The following is a 16,622-nucleotide window of genomic DNA, read 5'->3' on the forward strand; positions in this document are numbered from 1 at the left end:
TATCTGATTCCATGTGCTTTTTGGCAGTTCAGTCTTCAGGAAAAACGACAGATATTCCCAAAAATTTGATTTGAGTCACTGCCATTGTGAACAAGGCTTAATTAGGCTAATAGACTGGACAAGAGCAACAGCTATGCTGGGATTTGGCTAATTACTTAGAATAGAAAAACACGCTACAATTTGCAGCATGCTCTACTCACAGAAACACAGGGGAGAGGGCAAGCACTCCTAGAAACCAAGGTTACTATAGTAAACTAAAACGCAGACTAAATCTAGCCATGAACAAATTATTTAGTGAACTGAAATAAAATCATTAACAGATCTGTTTGAGAAAGTAGAAATACTGAAACTATCTTTTGCTGCAAAACAAACTAAAATAAAAACCAACAAATGATGTTCAGTTCAAATTGGTTGGGGTTGTGATCGAGAAAGAAAATTGTGCTAAAGCTTATGAGGCATTTATAAGTTTTGATGCTATTCATCAATAATCAATGGGTAGCCTAATAAAATGGGTAGCCTATTCTTCGAGAATCAATGGGTAGCCTAATAAAACATTTAGATTGTAGGCTACCTCTAAAGCTACAATCTGTATGTTTTCCTACTTTCTGTCTCTAACACAAAAACGACATAACTAAATAATAGAAAAACAAAATATTTTTTAAATAACACTAAACTAAATAAAAAATAACTAAATAGGTCTGGAAACTAACTGAACCTAAAGTTTAAACAATTTAATAAACTAATAGTAATAAAGATGAATGGAAAAACCCAACTATAATATCCTTATCTTATCTCGTTCCCAATTCCCTCCCTGTCTTCGTTGGTGGCGGCCCTACACAGCGGCAAACGACACTCTCCCACCATTTGAGTGAGTGCAATAAAGATACAAGCAAGGGCAACATTACCCAATGCTCATCCAACCATCCCCCCCCCCTCCCAATCACCTGCTTGTGCTCTCGGCTCTGCCTTATAAAAGTTTCTCCAGGGTTCTGGCCACAGTTCACAAGCAGGCACAGGTGAGAGCGATTAGTTCATGATTTGGTGATGTCATTTCTTGCTCGCTGTTTTACAGTTACACCACAGTACTGTGGACTTCATATTGTAAGAGTGATGCTAGCTATGTTACTTGTGTGTTCATCGTGATTTTAGTTTCTGAGATTTGCACAGATTGCCTTGTATGTGCATTTATACATTTTACAATTTATTTAAATGTTTGCCTTTGATAGAATTGTCTATCAAATGGAATGATTGCTAAACAGACTGGTACCCAGACTGCAATTCTCAGACCTTTCTTGATAGTCTGTTCCTGTAACTCAACAATACTTTCTTGCACATTGATATATCTTCATGGAGTCAGATATACATTTTGATAGACTTTGTTAAAGGTAGACTCAGCGACATGACAGGTTGCATGCAAGCTATATATGTATCACGTAGTACCCACTTAATCAATGTCGATCATTAGCTGAATGCTAATTTTGGCTACCAGCTGAACCATAGCTAAACAGCTTATACATTACAAATTTAGCATATAAAAGTGAGCTTAGAACAAAACAGGCTTAATATGATTAACATCATGTAAATCATTACATGAGAGGAAAGTGAATTGGGACTGAAATTGTTTCATTCACTGAGGAGATGAACCCGCCTGTTGCTGCCTTTCCATTTGAAATGACCATTCTTTTACCGCGACAATTAAAACATTAAACAGGCTATTACTGCAATTTCAGGTAAACTCAATAAAACAAGATTCAAATATATGAAAAATGTCTACACAGTTCAGCTGTTTTAAAAAGATTTCTCTGCTATTAAGATTTTTTTATTGTACGAGCATTTGGCTTGAGACAAATTCTAAACTCTACTGCTTGGGATGGGGGCAAGTCTAGGAGGAGTCTCGCACACTACCTACGAAGGTGACATAGGAGATATTAAAAATGTATACTACAGTAATACGTGTACACGCAGGTATTAAACTCTCTTGTAAATGTACGTAGTGTAAATGACCCCTTTAGAAATGTGAAATTGTTAAGGGATGCATTTGCTCAATTGTTTGATCTTATTTGCAGTGTGGTTTTAAGTCATGAGTCAACTACCTAGATTCTGGAACCTGGGATGGTCTTCCTTCATTGACTGGTGGAGTAGTCAGAGTGTTTCAGAGCAAGGTGATTTTAAATGCTTTTGTGTTATCTGATGGGAGGAGCGTGTCCTTTCCAGGGTTCTCAACCGGTGAATAGATATCTACAATGCCATGAATTGGTATTGTATAAATATCTAAACCATACAAAGAACTTGTTGGTGATTGTAATTATTGACTTTAGGATCAGATTACCACAACTCTATTCAACCCTCTCTGCTTGTACCTCATTAGACTACGTGACAACTACAGGACCTTCTCAACCCTATGGTCAGCAGCACCTGAATGAACCTCTTCTGGACCACAGAGAGGGTCAGCTCTTCCTGACCGAGGCTTTTAAAGTCATCCTTGAGGAGGTGCTATGTAAGGGCATAGACGTCAACGAGAAGGTCTCACATCCCTAAATCAAACTGTTGACTGTCTCTAGCCTAACATGACTGTTCTCTGCACTGTGTCATATTGTTAGATATTTTGCTGCGCAAGCCTTTTGGTAAGTCTTGAGTGACAGATAGCTGTCCTGGTGGGTCATGTAGCAAACATTTTTAGGAACCACTGGGCTAGTACCATTATGTTAACTGATATCATCTTCACACCTGACTGTGCATCACAATCTAACCATAGAGGTACACACTCAGTACTGTATTTTCAGGGGTTTCTTGTGCTTGTTATACCCCTGGTTATAGGTGTGTGAGTGGCACGAGCCAGAGGAGTTGGCTACTCTGCTAGATCTGGAGCTGAGAGAGAATGGGGAGCAACAGCACCAGCTGCTGCAGAGAGTACGGGACGTGGCCAAGTACAGCGTGAAGACCAGTAAGTCCACCCCGGGCCTAGCTCTGGTCCTGGGTGTTAGGGTGGTTTGCTGCTGGCCTCACTAAGACCAGAGCTACCCGACCCCACAGGGACACCTTAGAGTGAGATGAGTGTGGTTCTGGTTACAGTCGATTTTTGGTAAATGCAATCGCTTGGGACTGTCCAGAATGCATACATTAAAGTAAAGTGCATCTCTCTTTCCAGATCATCCACGGTTCTTCAATCAGCTCTTTGCAGGGGTGGACTACCATGCCTTGACAGGACGATTCCTTACGGAGGCTCTTAACACTAGCCAGTAGGAGGGAGCAATATATATCAGTGGAGGCTGGAGGGAGGAGTTATAGGTGGATGCGCTCATTGTAACGGCTGGAATGGAACGGAGTAAAAAATGTGGTTTCCATATCTTTGTGTTTGATATTGTGCCATTCCAGCCATTACAATGAGCCCATCATCCTATATCTCCTCCCACCAGCCTCCACTGATATATATGCATATATACATTCCATAAAGTATGTTATGAAGGAGCTTGTGATGGACAGTTGTATAATTTATTTTACAGATATACCTATGAAGTAGCGCCAGTGTTCGTCCTGATGGAAGACGCGGTACTCTCCAAGCTACGTTCTCTAGTTGGGTGGGCACAGGGAGATGGCATCTTCTGCCCAGGCGGTACCATGTCTAACATGTATGCCATGAACCTAGCACGCTATCGGGCCTTCCCAGAAGTTAAACTTAAGGGGCAGTGGGCCCTCCCTCGACTGGCTGTCTTTACATCTCAAGAGGTGGGGGAAAACAGTATGGTAGAAGTAATGCACTATTTAACTTCTCATTCACATATTAATTCGTTCTACGCAAACTTTCCTCCAGAGCCATTACTCTGTGATGAAAGCAGCTGCCTTTCAGGGTATTGGGACAGAGAACGTGTTTAAGGTCAACGTGGATGATAGGTAAAGTGATAAGAACCTTCCTTTGACTCTTGTAAGTCATCTCATGAACATCTATGATTCCTAGGCATGCATGATTTACAGATTTTAACTCATGCTCTCTGTTATCCTACAGGGGTTGCATGATTACAGATGACCTTAGTGAGAAAATTGAGCTGGCGAAATCTCAAGCAAGTTTACTGTGGTTACCTTGTAAATTTACTGTGTCAATTTTATTATATCTGCTGTGATACAGTAATTATACAGATAACAGTTGGAATTGCCACTAGACTAATGGGAATTGCTGATAGACAATCAGTGATATCTTACACAAGGATCTGCTCAATTCCTAGTACTCCGTCAGCATTGCAAAGCACCAAGTAGAGATGTAAGGATATCATTCATTACCCCTCCTCACCTACCAGGGGGCAGTACCATTCCTTGTCCACGCCACGTCAGGAACGACTGTACAAGGTGCCTTTGACCCCCTGGAGCCCATCGCTGACATCTGTGATAGACAGGGGTTATGGATGCATGTTGATGTGAGTCCTTCTTAAAGTGATCTTTCATTCAAAATCAAACTTTGTCCAATGTTTTCAGACCACTAAAGTAGTCTTCTGTCAAGATGATTCCCGACAACATCTGTTATGTAGATCAAACTTCATAACCCAAAATAATGTCCAAGATGGCCACCGTCTAGTTAAATCCTTTGCAACAGTGACCATCTTTCCCATGTGATTTTGAGCTGAAGAATACTGATTGGTGTTGTCTTGTGGTTTGGCACAGGCAGCCTGGGGAGGGAGTGTTCTCTTCTCAAAGGAACACAGACATCTCATGAGAGGAGTTGAGAGGTGGGAGTCAGGTGCATGCTCAGGAATACAGTTGCTTGAATGTAATTTTACACTATATAAATGTGCTGCAAAAAAAATAACTAAAAGTAATTCAGCCTGTGTGAGATAAAGTGTACGAAAGTATAGGTTAGGTGTCTTGATGTCTCGCATGACTGGGCTAGTCTTCCGTATTGGCTCAACATATGACTTTGACTCCCGAGTGTAATTATGTGAATGTGTTTGTGATCAGAGCCGATTCAGTAACTTGGAATCCACACAAGATGATGCTGACTGGCTTGCAGTGTTCAGCCATTCTGCTCAAGGACACCACGGTAAGACAACAACATCCCTTCACCCAGCCTGGTCTGATAGACTAGACATAGCATAGTAATGTAAATCTGAGAAACTCAAATTAGTAGGTTATGTTTGGTATGGTTACATAAGACAGAAGGTTACTTAAGGCAAAAACACATTTTGAGTGGATGGGTAGGTGTATAACATGAGTGTCTAGCAATCCAAAGGTTGCGTGTTTGAATCTCATCACTGACAACTTTAGCATTTTAGCTAAATAGCAACTTTCCAACTACTTACTACTTTTAAAATTACTTCACGTTAGGTTAAAGTGTTAAGGTTAGCTAACGCCTAAACATAACTTTAACACCTAGCCTAGCTAACGTTAGCCACATAGCTAATATAGCGTTATCCACCTAGCTAACATTAGCCAGAACATATTAGAATTCGTAACATATTGTACAAATTGCAATTTAACATTTCTAACAAATTGTAATTCGGAACATATCATACGGAATGGATGACGGACATCCACAAATGAATACATACCATACGAAACGTAACATATCATACTATTTGGACCGTCACAGATTTACGTTTATTATGTTACGTCTACCCCTGAGTCCAGGTTGCTTCATCAGATTCCTCACCCAAATAGTTGTTGTCGAATTGCTGTGGCATTTGCATCTCTCGCCTTTGCAATTATGGAAAACACTGTAAAATCACAAATAATTACACCTCATACATGTTTAAATTGAACTATTTGTCAATGATAAAACATAATGCAAGTCCTTTATAATCAAAAACGTTATGTTCCTGCATTGTTTAAAGGGATAGTTAGACATTTTGTCAATAAGCCATTTGTCCTACTTATTCAGTTAGAATCTCCTCAATACCATTTTTATGTCTCTGCGTGCAGTTTGAAGGAAGTTGAAGGTACCCACTGGGCACTTCATTTTAATTGGGTAATATTTGGTTTAGACGTTGATCAATGAGATTACAACCTATATTCACCCCCTCAAAAAGACAGCCGAAGTTAGTTGACTTTCGAATGTGTTATCCCTATGCTTTCAACCATCTTAAAGTCCAACTAAATTACAATGGAAAAACAATGTCTGATTTCTGGTTTAGTTGGCACCCAAATGTCTGTCACTGCACTTTCAACCATTTAAAAGCAACCATTTATTTATACAACGAATTAGTGTTATCAATGTGCATCATCTAATAAAAGAACCAAATGTCCTGGACTGCAGTTGAGATTACATTAGTGGCAATATGTAACTTTTTTGGCGACCTGACAAATTCACATAGATCTATCATTCTACTTGAAAGCAAGTATAAGAAGAGGTAGATATGTTCTGTGTGTGCAATTTCTATGCTTACCATACAATTTTACTTTCGGTGTTGTACACCAGCTTCAATCAGCAGAAACAACAATATTTTTGCTTACGGAAAACATTTCAGTGGTTTGGATGGTAAAATTATTCTCTACACTATACTAGCTTATTTTGTCATATAAACTTAAATTAGGCGAACTATTAGTTTTAGCAACCAGGAAATGGTGGAGCAATTTGTCTGCATAGCACATCTTTAAAAGTACAGTACATGGTGCAAGTGATCAATGCCATTCGAGATTCTGCATTAGAGCAATTGCGAAGATCTCCACAGACCTGAGATGACCTGCTATCTTGAACATGCACGCTTTATATGATTACATTAGAAGGAATGTAAAATTACAGTAACATTAATGTGACCATGGATGTGTTATTCATTTTAAGGTTGAATGTTACGTTAGTTTATAAGTTACAGACGCACAAATATCATACCCCCAAGACATGCTAACCTCTCAACATTACATTAAAAAGGGGAGGTTTGCATTTTTGGGGGGGGATATGATATTTGTGCTTATGTAACTTTCTCACTCATCCTTATTCAAGATTCATTCAGCACTATCCATTATCATGGTAGCATTCACATTAATGGAGAAGTTTTTAGAAACATTCTATTCTTATTTACAATAAAAGTGACTCCAAAATGACACAATACATTATTTACCATTCATTTCTATTGGGCACAAAATGATCTGAAACACAAACAACAAATGCATCCAACAAGTTTGTCACAAGCTTGATGTCATCATTGCGTACTAGGAATATGGGACCAAATACTAGACTTTTGACGACTTTAATACCACATATGTGAATTTGTCCCAATACTTTTGGGTCAGTCAGGGAAGACGCTTGCCAGCTGGTCAGCGCATGCTCTGAGTGCGCATCCTGGTAATCCATCTGACCCTGTGGCCTTGTGAACATTAATCTATTTAAAGGTCTTACTAACATCGGCTAGGGAGAGCGTGATCACACAGTCATCCGGAACAGCTGGTGCTCATGCATGGTTCAGTGTTAATTGCCTCGAAGCGAGTATATAAGGCGTTAACGGTACTCAGTACTTTGTTGAAGCATCTTTGGCTGCGATTACAGCCTCGAGTCTTCTTGGGTATGACACTACAAGCTTGGCACACCTGTATTTGGAGAGTTTCAACCATTTTTCTATGCAGATCCTCTCAAACGCTGTCAGGTTGGATGGGCAGCATCACTTCACACCTATTTTCAGGTCTTTCCAGAGATGTTCAAGTCCTGGGCTCTGGCTGGGACACTCAAGGACATTCAGAGACTTGTCCCGAAGCCACTCCTGCGTTGTCTTGCGTGTGTGCTTAGGGTCGTTGTCCTGTTGGAAGGTGAACCTTAGTCCCAGTCTGAGGTCCGGAGCGATCTGGAGCATGTTTTCATCAAGGATCTCTCTGTACTTTGCTCCGTTCATCTTCCCCCTCAATCCCGAATAGTCTCCCAGTCCCTGCCGCTGAAAAACAAACCACACATGATGCTACCACCACCATGCTTCACCGTAGGGAGGGCACCAGGTTTCAGCCAGACGTGACACTTGGCATTCAGGCCAAAGAGTTCAATCTTGATTTCATCAGACCAGAGAATATTGCCTTTTACTGAGGAGTGGCTTCTTGGAGTTTGGAGTTCTGCAGAGATGGTTGTCCTTCTGGAAGGTTCTTCCATCTCCACAGAGGAACTCTAGAGCTCTGTCAGCGTGACCATCAGGTTCTTGGTCACCTCCCTGACCAAGGCCCTTCTCCCCCGATTGCTCAGTTTGGCTGAGTGGCCAGCTCTAGGAAGTGTCTTGGTGGTTCCAAACTTCTTCCATTTAATAATCATGGAGGCCACTGTGTTCTTGGCCCTTCAATACTGCAGACTTTTTTTGGTACCCTTCCCCAGATCTGTTCCTCGACACAATCCTGTCTCGGAGCTCTACGGACAATTCCCTCAACCTCATGGCTTGGTTTTTCCAATTGAATTTATCACAGGTGGATTCCAATCAAGTTGTAGAAACATCAAGGATGATCAATGGAAAAAGGATGCACCTGAGCTCAATTTCGAGTCTCATAGCAAAGGGTCTGAATACTTATGTAAATAAGGTATTTCTGTTTTTTGAAAACATTTCTAAAAACCTGTTTTTGCTTTGTCATTATTTGGTATTGTTTGTAGATTGAGGAAAAACATTGATTTAATACATTTTAGAATAAGGCCGTAATGTAACAAAATGTGGAGGAAGGGGTCTGACTACTTTCCGAATGCACTGTAGCTCGTCTGGTAGGCTCGCGTCACTGTACATCTTGCAGCTGGGTTTCCCTTTGTAATACGTGATAGTTTGCAAGCCCCTGCCACACCCAATGAGCATCAGAGCCGGGGTGGTAGGATTCGATCATATTCCTGTATTGATGCTTTCCCTGTTCGATGGCTATTCAGAGGTTGTAGAGGGATTTCTTATAAGAGTCCGGATTAGTGTCCCGCTTCTTGAGCGGCAGCTGGAGCCTTTAGCTCTGTGAGGATGTTGACTGTTATCCATGGTTTCTGGTTGGGATATGTACATACGGTCACTGTGGGACGATGTCGTCGATGCAATTATTAATGAAGCCGGTGACTGATGTGATAATATTGCTATTATAAACTGGTTACCAACATAATTAGAGTAGTAAAAATACCCATGGTATACGGTCTGATATACCACAGCTGTCAGCCAATCAGCATTCAGGGCTCGAAAGATTGAACGACTGGGTCGCGTCTCCGGCAACCAAACCGATAGAACGAATGACCAGCCGGCTTGGGTAGTAACCCTAAATTTGAGTCAGGACTATATCTTGTGGAAATTTATTTTATGAAAATAAAAAAACATACCTTATTTAGAATAAGGCTGTAACGTAACAAAATGTAGAAAAAGTCAAAGGGTCTGAATACTTTCCGAAGGCACTGTACACATTTTAAAGATCCATTTTGTTGTCTTCCTTATCATTATTATTGAGCAAATTCTCAGCTATTCTTGATCTCTTCCCCTTTTCCACAGGACCTGTTGAAACGTTGCCACAGTGCAGATGCAACATACCTCTTCCAGCAGGACAAGTTCTATGACATGAGTCTGGACACAGGTGACAAGTCGATACAGTGCGGCCGTAAGGTTGACTGCCTGAAGCTGTGGTTGATGTGGAAAGCTGTGGGGTCACAAGGCTTGGAAGAGCGTGTGGACAGGGCTTTCGCCCATACAAGGTACAAACATAAACCCCAGCTAGCACATTTGCTTCCTTGGAAGTTGTGGGAACGTATATTTTTGATTTCCCATTGGTTCTGGGAACAAAGCCATATGTTTCCTAATTGGTAAAAGGTAACTTTTTTAAATGTTCTGAGAAAGGGAGTGAAAATGCCACCTGTTCTGGTAATGTAAATGTTTTGGTTGCAGGGAGGTTCTGAGAATGTTTTACTATGTTTCCCAGAAAGTTTTCCTTGGAGTTTTTTTTAATGTTCTTAGAACTAAAATTATTTGAAAGTAATTAAATAACATTCTGAGAACATGTTTCAATAAGACTTAACACGGACGTCTTAGATTAACTGTGTTGAATTTAGGACACATGGAAATTCATTGGCTTAGGTATTAATCGTGCAAACACATTTTATATTCTGTTCTCTAGCCATGGAACTATTATTTATTTTTTTGTCAAGTATCGTAAATGTGCTGAGAATGTTCTAAAGCCAAGCAACTATCCTGCACCATTCCCAGAACATTATGGGAAGGTTGTATGCAAAATAATCATAGGACAGGGTTATTCAACTCTTACCTTACAAGGTCCGGAGCCTGCTGGGTTTCTGTTGCACTAAATGCACAAACCTGGTGTCCCAGGTATAAATTTACATTTAAGTCATTTAGCAGACGCTCTTATCCAGAGCGACTTACAAATTGGTGCATTCACCTTATGATATCCAGTGGAACAACCACTTTACAATAGTGCATCTAACTCTTTTAAGGGGGGGGGGGGGTTAGAAGGATTACTTTATCCTATCCTAGGTATTCCTTAAAGAGGTGGGGTTTCAGGTGTCTCCGGAAGGTGGTGATTGACTCCGCTGACCTGGCGTCGTGAGGGAGTTTGTTCCACCATTGGGGTGCCAGAGCAGCGAACAGTTTTGACTGGGCTGAGCGGGAACTGTACTTCCTCAGAGGTAGGGAGGCGAGCAGGCCAGAGGTGGATGAACGCAGTGCCCTTGTTTGGGTGTAGGGCCTGATCAGAGCCTGAAGGTACGGAGGTGCCGTTCCCCTCACAGCTCCGTAGGCAAGCACCATGGTCTTGTAGCGGATGCGAGCTTCAACTGGAAGCCAGTGGAGAGAGCGGAGGAGCGGGGTGACGTGAGAGAACTTGGGAAAGTTGAACACCAGACGGGCTGCGGCGTTCTGGATGAGTTGTAGGGGTTTAATGGCACAGGCAGGGAGCCCAGCCAACAGCGAGTTGCAGTAATCCAGACGGGAGATGACAAGTGCCTGGATTAGGACCTGCGCCGCTTCCTGCGTGAGGCAGGGTCGTACTCTGCGAATGTTGTAGAGCATGAACCTACAGGAACGGGTCACCGCCTTGATGTTAGTTGAGAACGACAGGGTGTTGTCCAGGATCACGCCAAGGTTCTTAGCACTCTGGGAGGAGGACACAATGGAGTTGTCAACCGTGATGGCGAGATCATGGAACGGGCAGTCCTTCCCCGGGAGGAAGAGCAGCTCCGTCTTGCTGAGGTTCAGCTTGAGGTGGTGATCCGTCATCCACACTGATATGTCTGCCAGACATGCAGAGATGCGATTCACCACCTGGTTATCAGAGGGGGGAAAGGAGAAGATTAATTGTGTGTCGTCTGCATAGCAATGATAGGAGAGACCATGTGAGGATATGACAGAGCCAAGTGACTTGGTGTATAGCGAGAATAGGAGAGGGCCTAGAACAGAGCCCTGGGGGACACCAGTGGTGAGAGCACGTGGTGCGGAGACAGATTCTCGCCACGCCACCTGGTAGGAGCGACCTGTCAGGTAGGACGCAATCCAAGCGTGGGCCGCGCCGGAGATGCCCAGCTCGGAGAGGGTGGAGAGGAGGATCTGATGGTTCACAGTATCAAAGGCAGCCGATAGGTCTAGAAGGATGAGAGCAGAGGAGAGAGAGTTAGCTTTAGCAGTGCGGAGCGCCTCCGTGACACAGAGAAGAGCAGTCTCAGTTGAATGACTAGTCTTGAAACCTGACTGATTTGGATCAAGAAGGTCATTCTGAGAGAGATAGCAGGAGAGCTGGCCAAGGACGGCACGTTCAAGAGTTTTGGAGAGAAAAGAAAGAAGGGATACTGGTCTGTAGTTGTTGACATCGGAGGGATCGAGTGTAGGTTTTTTCAGAAGGGGTGCAACTCTCGCTCTCTTGAAGACGGAAGGGACGTAGCCAGCGGTCAAGGATGAGTTGATGAGCGAGGTGAGGTAAGGGAGAAGGTCTCCGGAAATGGTCTGGAGAAGAGAGGAGGGGATAGGGTCAAGCGGGCAGGTTGTTGGGCGGCCGGCCGTCACAAGACGCGAGATTTCATCTGGAGAGAGAGGGGAGAAAGAGGTCAAAGCACAGGGTAGGGCAGTGTGAGCAGAACCAGCGGTGTCGTTTGACTTAGCAAACGAGGATCGGATGTCGTCGACCTTCTTTTCAAAATGGTTGACGAAGACATCAGCAGAGAGGGAGGAGGGGGGAGGAGGGGGAGGAGGATTCAGGAGGGAGGAGAAGGTGGCAAAGAGCTTCCTAGGGTTAGAGGCAGATGCTTGGAATTTAGAGTGGTAGAAATTGGCTTTAGCAGCAGAGACAGAAGAGGAGAATGTAGAGAGGAGGGAGTGAAAGGATGCCAGGTCCGCAGGGAGGCGAGTTTTCCTCCATTTCCGCTCGGCTGCCCGGAGCCCTGTTCTGTGAGCTCGCAATGAGTCGTCGAGCCACGGAGCAGGAGGGGAGGACCGAGCCGGCCTGGAGGATAGGGGACATAGAGAGTCAAAGGATGCAGAAAGGGAGGAGAGGAGGGTTGAGGAGGCAGAATCAGGAGATAGGTTGGAGAAGGTTTGAGCAGAGGGAAGAGATGATAGGATGGAAGAGGAGAGAGTAGCGGGGGAGAGAGAGCGAAGGTTGGGACGGCGCGATACCATCCGAGTAGGGGCAGTGTGGGAAGTGTTGGATGAGAGCGAGAGGGAAAAGGATACAAGGTAGTGGTCGGAGACTTGGAGGGGAGTTGCAATGAGATTAGTGGAAGAACAGCATCTAGTAAAGATGAGGTCAAGCGTATTGCCTGCCTTGTGAGTAGGGGGGGAAGGTGAGAGGGTGAGGTCAAAAGAGGAGAGGAGTGGAAAGAAGGAGGCAGAGAGGAATGAGTCAAAGGTAGACGTGGGGAGGTTAAAGTCACCCAGAACTGTGAGAGGTGAGCCATCCTCAGGAAAGGAACTTATCAGGGCGTCAAGCTCATTGATGAACTCTCCAAGGGAACCTGGAGGGCGATAAATCAGATAAATATAAATCAGTCCCTGATTAGAGTGGAACAATGAGACACTGCAGTGGAACTGGCTTCTAGGTCCAAAGTTGAGCTTGAGGGCCATAGGATAACCACACTCACCAAGCTCTAAGAAACATATGGTTCTCAGAACGTTATGTGCTAGCTGGGACATTTACAGAACCTACAGCTGTAATTCTGACTAGTCAAGCTCCTCACTTAAAACAGCTCAGAACTCTCATTTTAAAATGTTAATCTAATCTATGTCAATTAAAGACGTTTCAAATGTTATGGAACAATGATCTGTGTGTTGACTGTCCCACACGTAGATATCTGGTGGAGAAGATGACGAAAAGAGAGGGCTTTCAACTTATAGGGAAGGTAAGTCAGTGTTTGATCAAATGTATACTAACATTTTCTTCTCCCATTTTCATCTCACCTGTCTTCTGGTTTTGTCCTGTTAAACAGCCTGAGTTTGTGAACGTGTGTTTCTGGTTCATACCACCCAGTCTGAGGGGAAAGGAGAACAGTCCAGACTACCAGGACAGATTGTCAAAGGTTGGTGTGTGTCAAGTTGTTTACTATGATGCCAGTTCTATATTTTTTCAACTCAATTTCTATGACATATTCTACATTTAAACCAGTTAGTTTCTGTTGGTCTGGCTGACATAATGCTGTGATCTTGTATCTTCATCACCAGGTGGCTCCAGTGATAAAGGAGCGTATGATTAAGCAGGGTACTATGATGGTGGGCTACCAGCCTCAGGGTGGACGAGTCAACTTCTTCCGCATGATAGTCATCTCTCCGCAGCTCTCCTACCAAGATATGACCTTCTTTCTGGATGAGATTGAGAGGCTAGGGAATAATCTGTGATAGTCATTCTAGTCTCATATGTATATACTGCATCTTGCCTATGCCGTTCTGTACCATCACTCATTCATATATCTTTATGTACATATTCTTTATCCCTTTACACTTGTGTGTATAAGGTAGTAGTTGTGGAATTGTTAGGTTAGATTACTTGTTGGTTATTACTGCATTGTTGGAACTAGAAGCACAAGCATTTCGCTACACTCGCATTAACATCTGCTAACCATGTGTATGTGACAAATAAAATTTGATTTGATTTAGTTATAGCCTTGCATCTCCATTTATGTCACTGACTCCCAGAATCTGTTTTGTGTTTTCTAACAATAATATTACTTGTTTTTTACAGTTTTAGGGAAGCTACTTTGAAAATATAGTTTACCAAGCTACTAATTACTTCACAATGGAAGAAGTTAAGATACCCTTAAGAAAAACAATTTACTTAACTAAAGTTACATTGAAAAAGTAACTCACTACATCCTAACTACTTTGTGATAAAGTACAGTACCAGTCAAACTACTCATTCAAGGGTTTTAATACATTGGTGTTTTGTGGGTACTATTTAATGAAGCTGACAGTTGAGGACTTGTGAGGCGTCTGTTTCATTAAACTACACATTCTAATGTACTTGTCCTCTTGCTCAGTTGTGCACCGGGGCCTCCCACTCCTCTTTCTATTCTGGTTAGAGCCAGTTTGCGCTGTTCTGTGAAGGGAGTAGTATTTAACACTTTTTTGGTTACTACATGATTCCATATGTGTTATTTCATAGTTTTGATGTCTTCACTATTATTCTACAATGTAGAAAATAGTAAAAATACAGAAAAACCCTGGAATGAATATGTGTGTCCAAACTTTTGACCGGTACTATATATATATTGCATGGCCTTTATGTATTATTTGGTTGTAGAACATGATGCAGGAGATCCTTCTGAAAAATACCCATGACAGATGCCAAGGGAGGCCTGATCCGTGCCATGATGCATTGAGACAGACAGAGGAGCCCATGGGCTGTGGGCTGCAGCAGAACCGTGTCAACATCCTGGACACGGTTGCATGGAAGAAGTCGCCCCTGAATAAACAGTGAACTTGAGTGACCCAACGTGACTGGATTAAAGATGGCCTTGTCTGAGAAGGGTGGATTCTTACTCAATGTGTCTGCTTATGTTAATGTTTAAGCAGTTGTGTGAGTGTGTACGGTGGGGAGGGGTGGTGGGGAGGAGCTAAGGCTTTGCAGCTGACATGGGTGTGATGCATAAAAACACTCTGCTGGGGTCACAAGTCCATGAAGAAGCTTTCTCTGAGGCCAGTTCCTGCAGGGCCGGCCCTAGCCTTTTCAGGTCCCTCAGCAAGATTTGGTTGGGGTGCCCCCCACTTTGATGGTGGAGAGCAAAAAAATTACATTTTAAAGTTAATTTCCTACAATTCTACACATTTTGCCATGTGGCTGAGAATTGTTTTAGTCATTTAATAACTCATTTCGCCATGCGGTGTAGCTCATGTTTTGGCCTTTTAAAGCTAATTTCCTGAAATTGTACACATTTTGCCATGACTTATGCCATGTTGATAGGATATCTGTGTAAGAGTTGACTAACAAAATCAATGGGGGCTCCCTAAGTTTAGATAGCTGGCTTGACTAATTTATAAATCTAAAACATGATAGCTGACATGGGCCAGCTGAGTGACTGCTGAAGACAGAAACTGCTGATGCACAACAACATTTTGAAATTGCACCTGGTGTATTCTACTATTCTAACAGTAAATTGAGACCCCGAAACTTCAGTTAACCCTAACGATCGGGGGCTTAAGCGACCGCTTATGTCGCTTATGCCTAGGGCCGGCCCAGACTTCCTGCCTTCAAACCCACCGTGCATGCTGACTGAGGTTGACTGAGGTCACTGCACTCTGAGGGCCATGTTTGCATTTGGGGCCAAAGAGATGGGCCACGCCTAAAACTCTCAAAGGGACACAGTTTGTCTTCCTGTGGTAACATGAATCAATGTGGGGAATGCAGCAAGTTAGGCAAGCCCTAGTGAGTTTGCAAATAGACAGCTGGTTTTAAAACAAATCTTAGTAATGACTTTCTAATTTGAAGCAGTTCTCTCCAATGACGTTTGATCAGTTGGCCTTAACGAGCCAAGTAAAATGTAGTCAATGTGGTAGTTAGCTACAGTACAACAGTAGAAGCAGAACTGATCAGCAGGGTTTCACAGAATTTCAACATGAGGAATTTTCTCAGCAAAAAAACTCCAAATGATTACTGAGCCTGAATTAAGATCAACCAACCAATAAAAAACACGAGGACAGTACAATTAAACCAATGTATCAAGGACAGAAGACAGAACTCTGTCTATCCGGGTCTGGAAATGTGCCAAGATCTCTGGTTGTATCAGAGGAGGCTGGTGGGAGGAGCTATAGGAGGACGGGCTCATTGTAATGGCTGGAATTAAATTCATGGAACGGAGTCAAACATGTGGTATCCATATGAGCCCGCCCCCTTAATGGTCCTCCCACCAGCCTCCTCTGGTTTGTATATCAGGGCCATTTACCATTTGCCTAGCAACTCTATACTAGGAGCAGGTGGGATATTTCAAATGTACAGCCACCAGGCCCAGATCAGATTCCTATTATTACAGGTGCTGCCAAAGAGAAAAGGTACCCAGTCTTTAACTGTCTTGATTATCTTGTACTATAACCCCAGTATGGACTGGAGTAAAATGTCCTTATGGGAACACAGGCCTATGGGGCAATACGATAGTGATATTTAGAAGTTAGGGGCTTATTCGAAATGTGAATATCGCTGACTTGTCACCCTATTCTTCATGAAAGCGAATCATGACTATTCTACACAAAAGCCTACCCTTTCTATCTGAACGCTCCGTACCGAGGCACCCT

General features: G+C 42.9%; 1 protein-coding gene across 1 annotated transcript; it reads left to right on the top strand.

Annotated features, from left to right (window-relative positions):
- The first annotated feature begins 1,712 nt into the window (after nucleotides 1–1,712).
- Nucleotides 1,713–13,993, top strand: LOC139562455 (cysteine sulfinic acid decarboxylase-like). Its single transcript, XM_071380174.1, has 14 exons — nucleotides 1,713–2,162; nucleotides 2,369–2,523; nucleotides 2,818–2,944; nucleotides 3,149–3,239; nucleotides 3,504–3,726; nucleotides 3,812–3,891; nucleotides 4,004–4,058; nucleotides 4,293–4,409; nucleotides 4,654–4,718; nucleotides 4,948–5,029; nucleotides 9,399–9,598; nucleotides 13,192–13,243; nucleotides 13,331–13,420; nucleotides 13,563–13,993. Exons 1-14 carry the CDS (start codon nucleotides 2,081–2,083, stop codon nucleotides 13,734–13,736), a joined length of 1,593 nt encoding a protein of 530 aa, XP_071236275.1. The 5' UTR covers nucleotides 1,713–2,080; the 3' UTR covers nucleotides 13,737–13,993.
- Nucleotides 13,994–16,622: the final 2,629 nt, after the last annotated feature.

The sequence above is a fragment of the Salvelinus alpinus genome, chromosome 32, assembly GCF_045679555.1.
Source record: "Salvelinus alpinus chromosome 32, SLU_Salpinus.1, whole genome shotgun sequence".
Taxonomy (NCBI): Eukaryota; Metazoa; Chordata; class Actinopteri; order Salmoniformes; family Salmonidae; genus Salvelinus; species Salvelinus alpinus.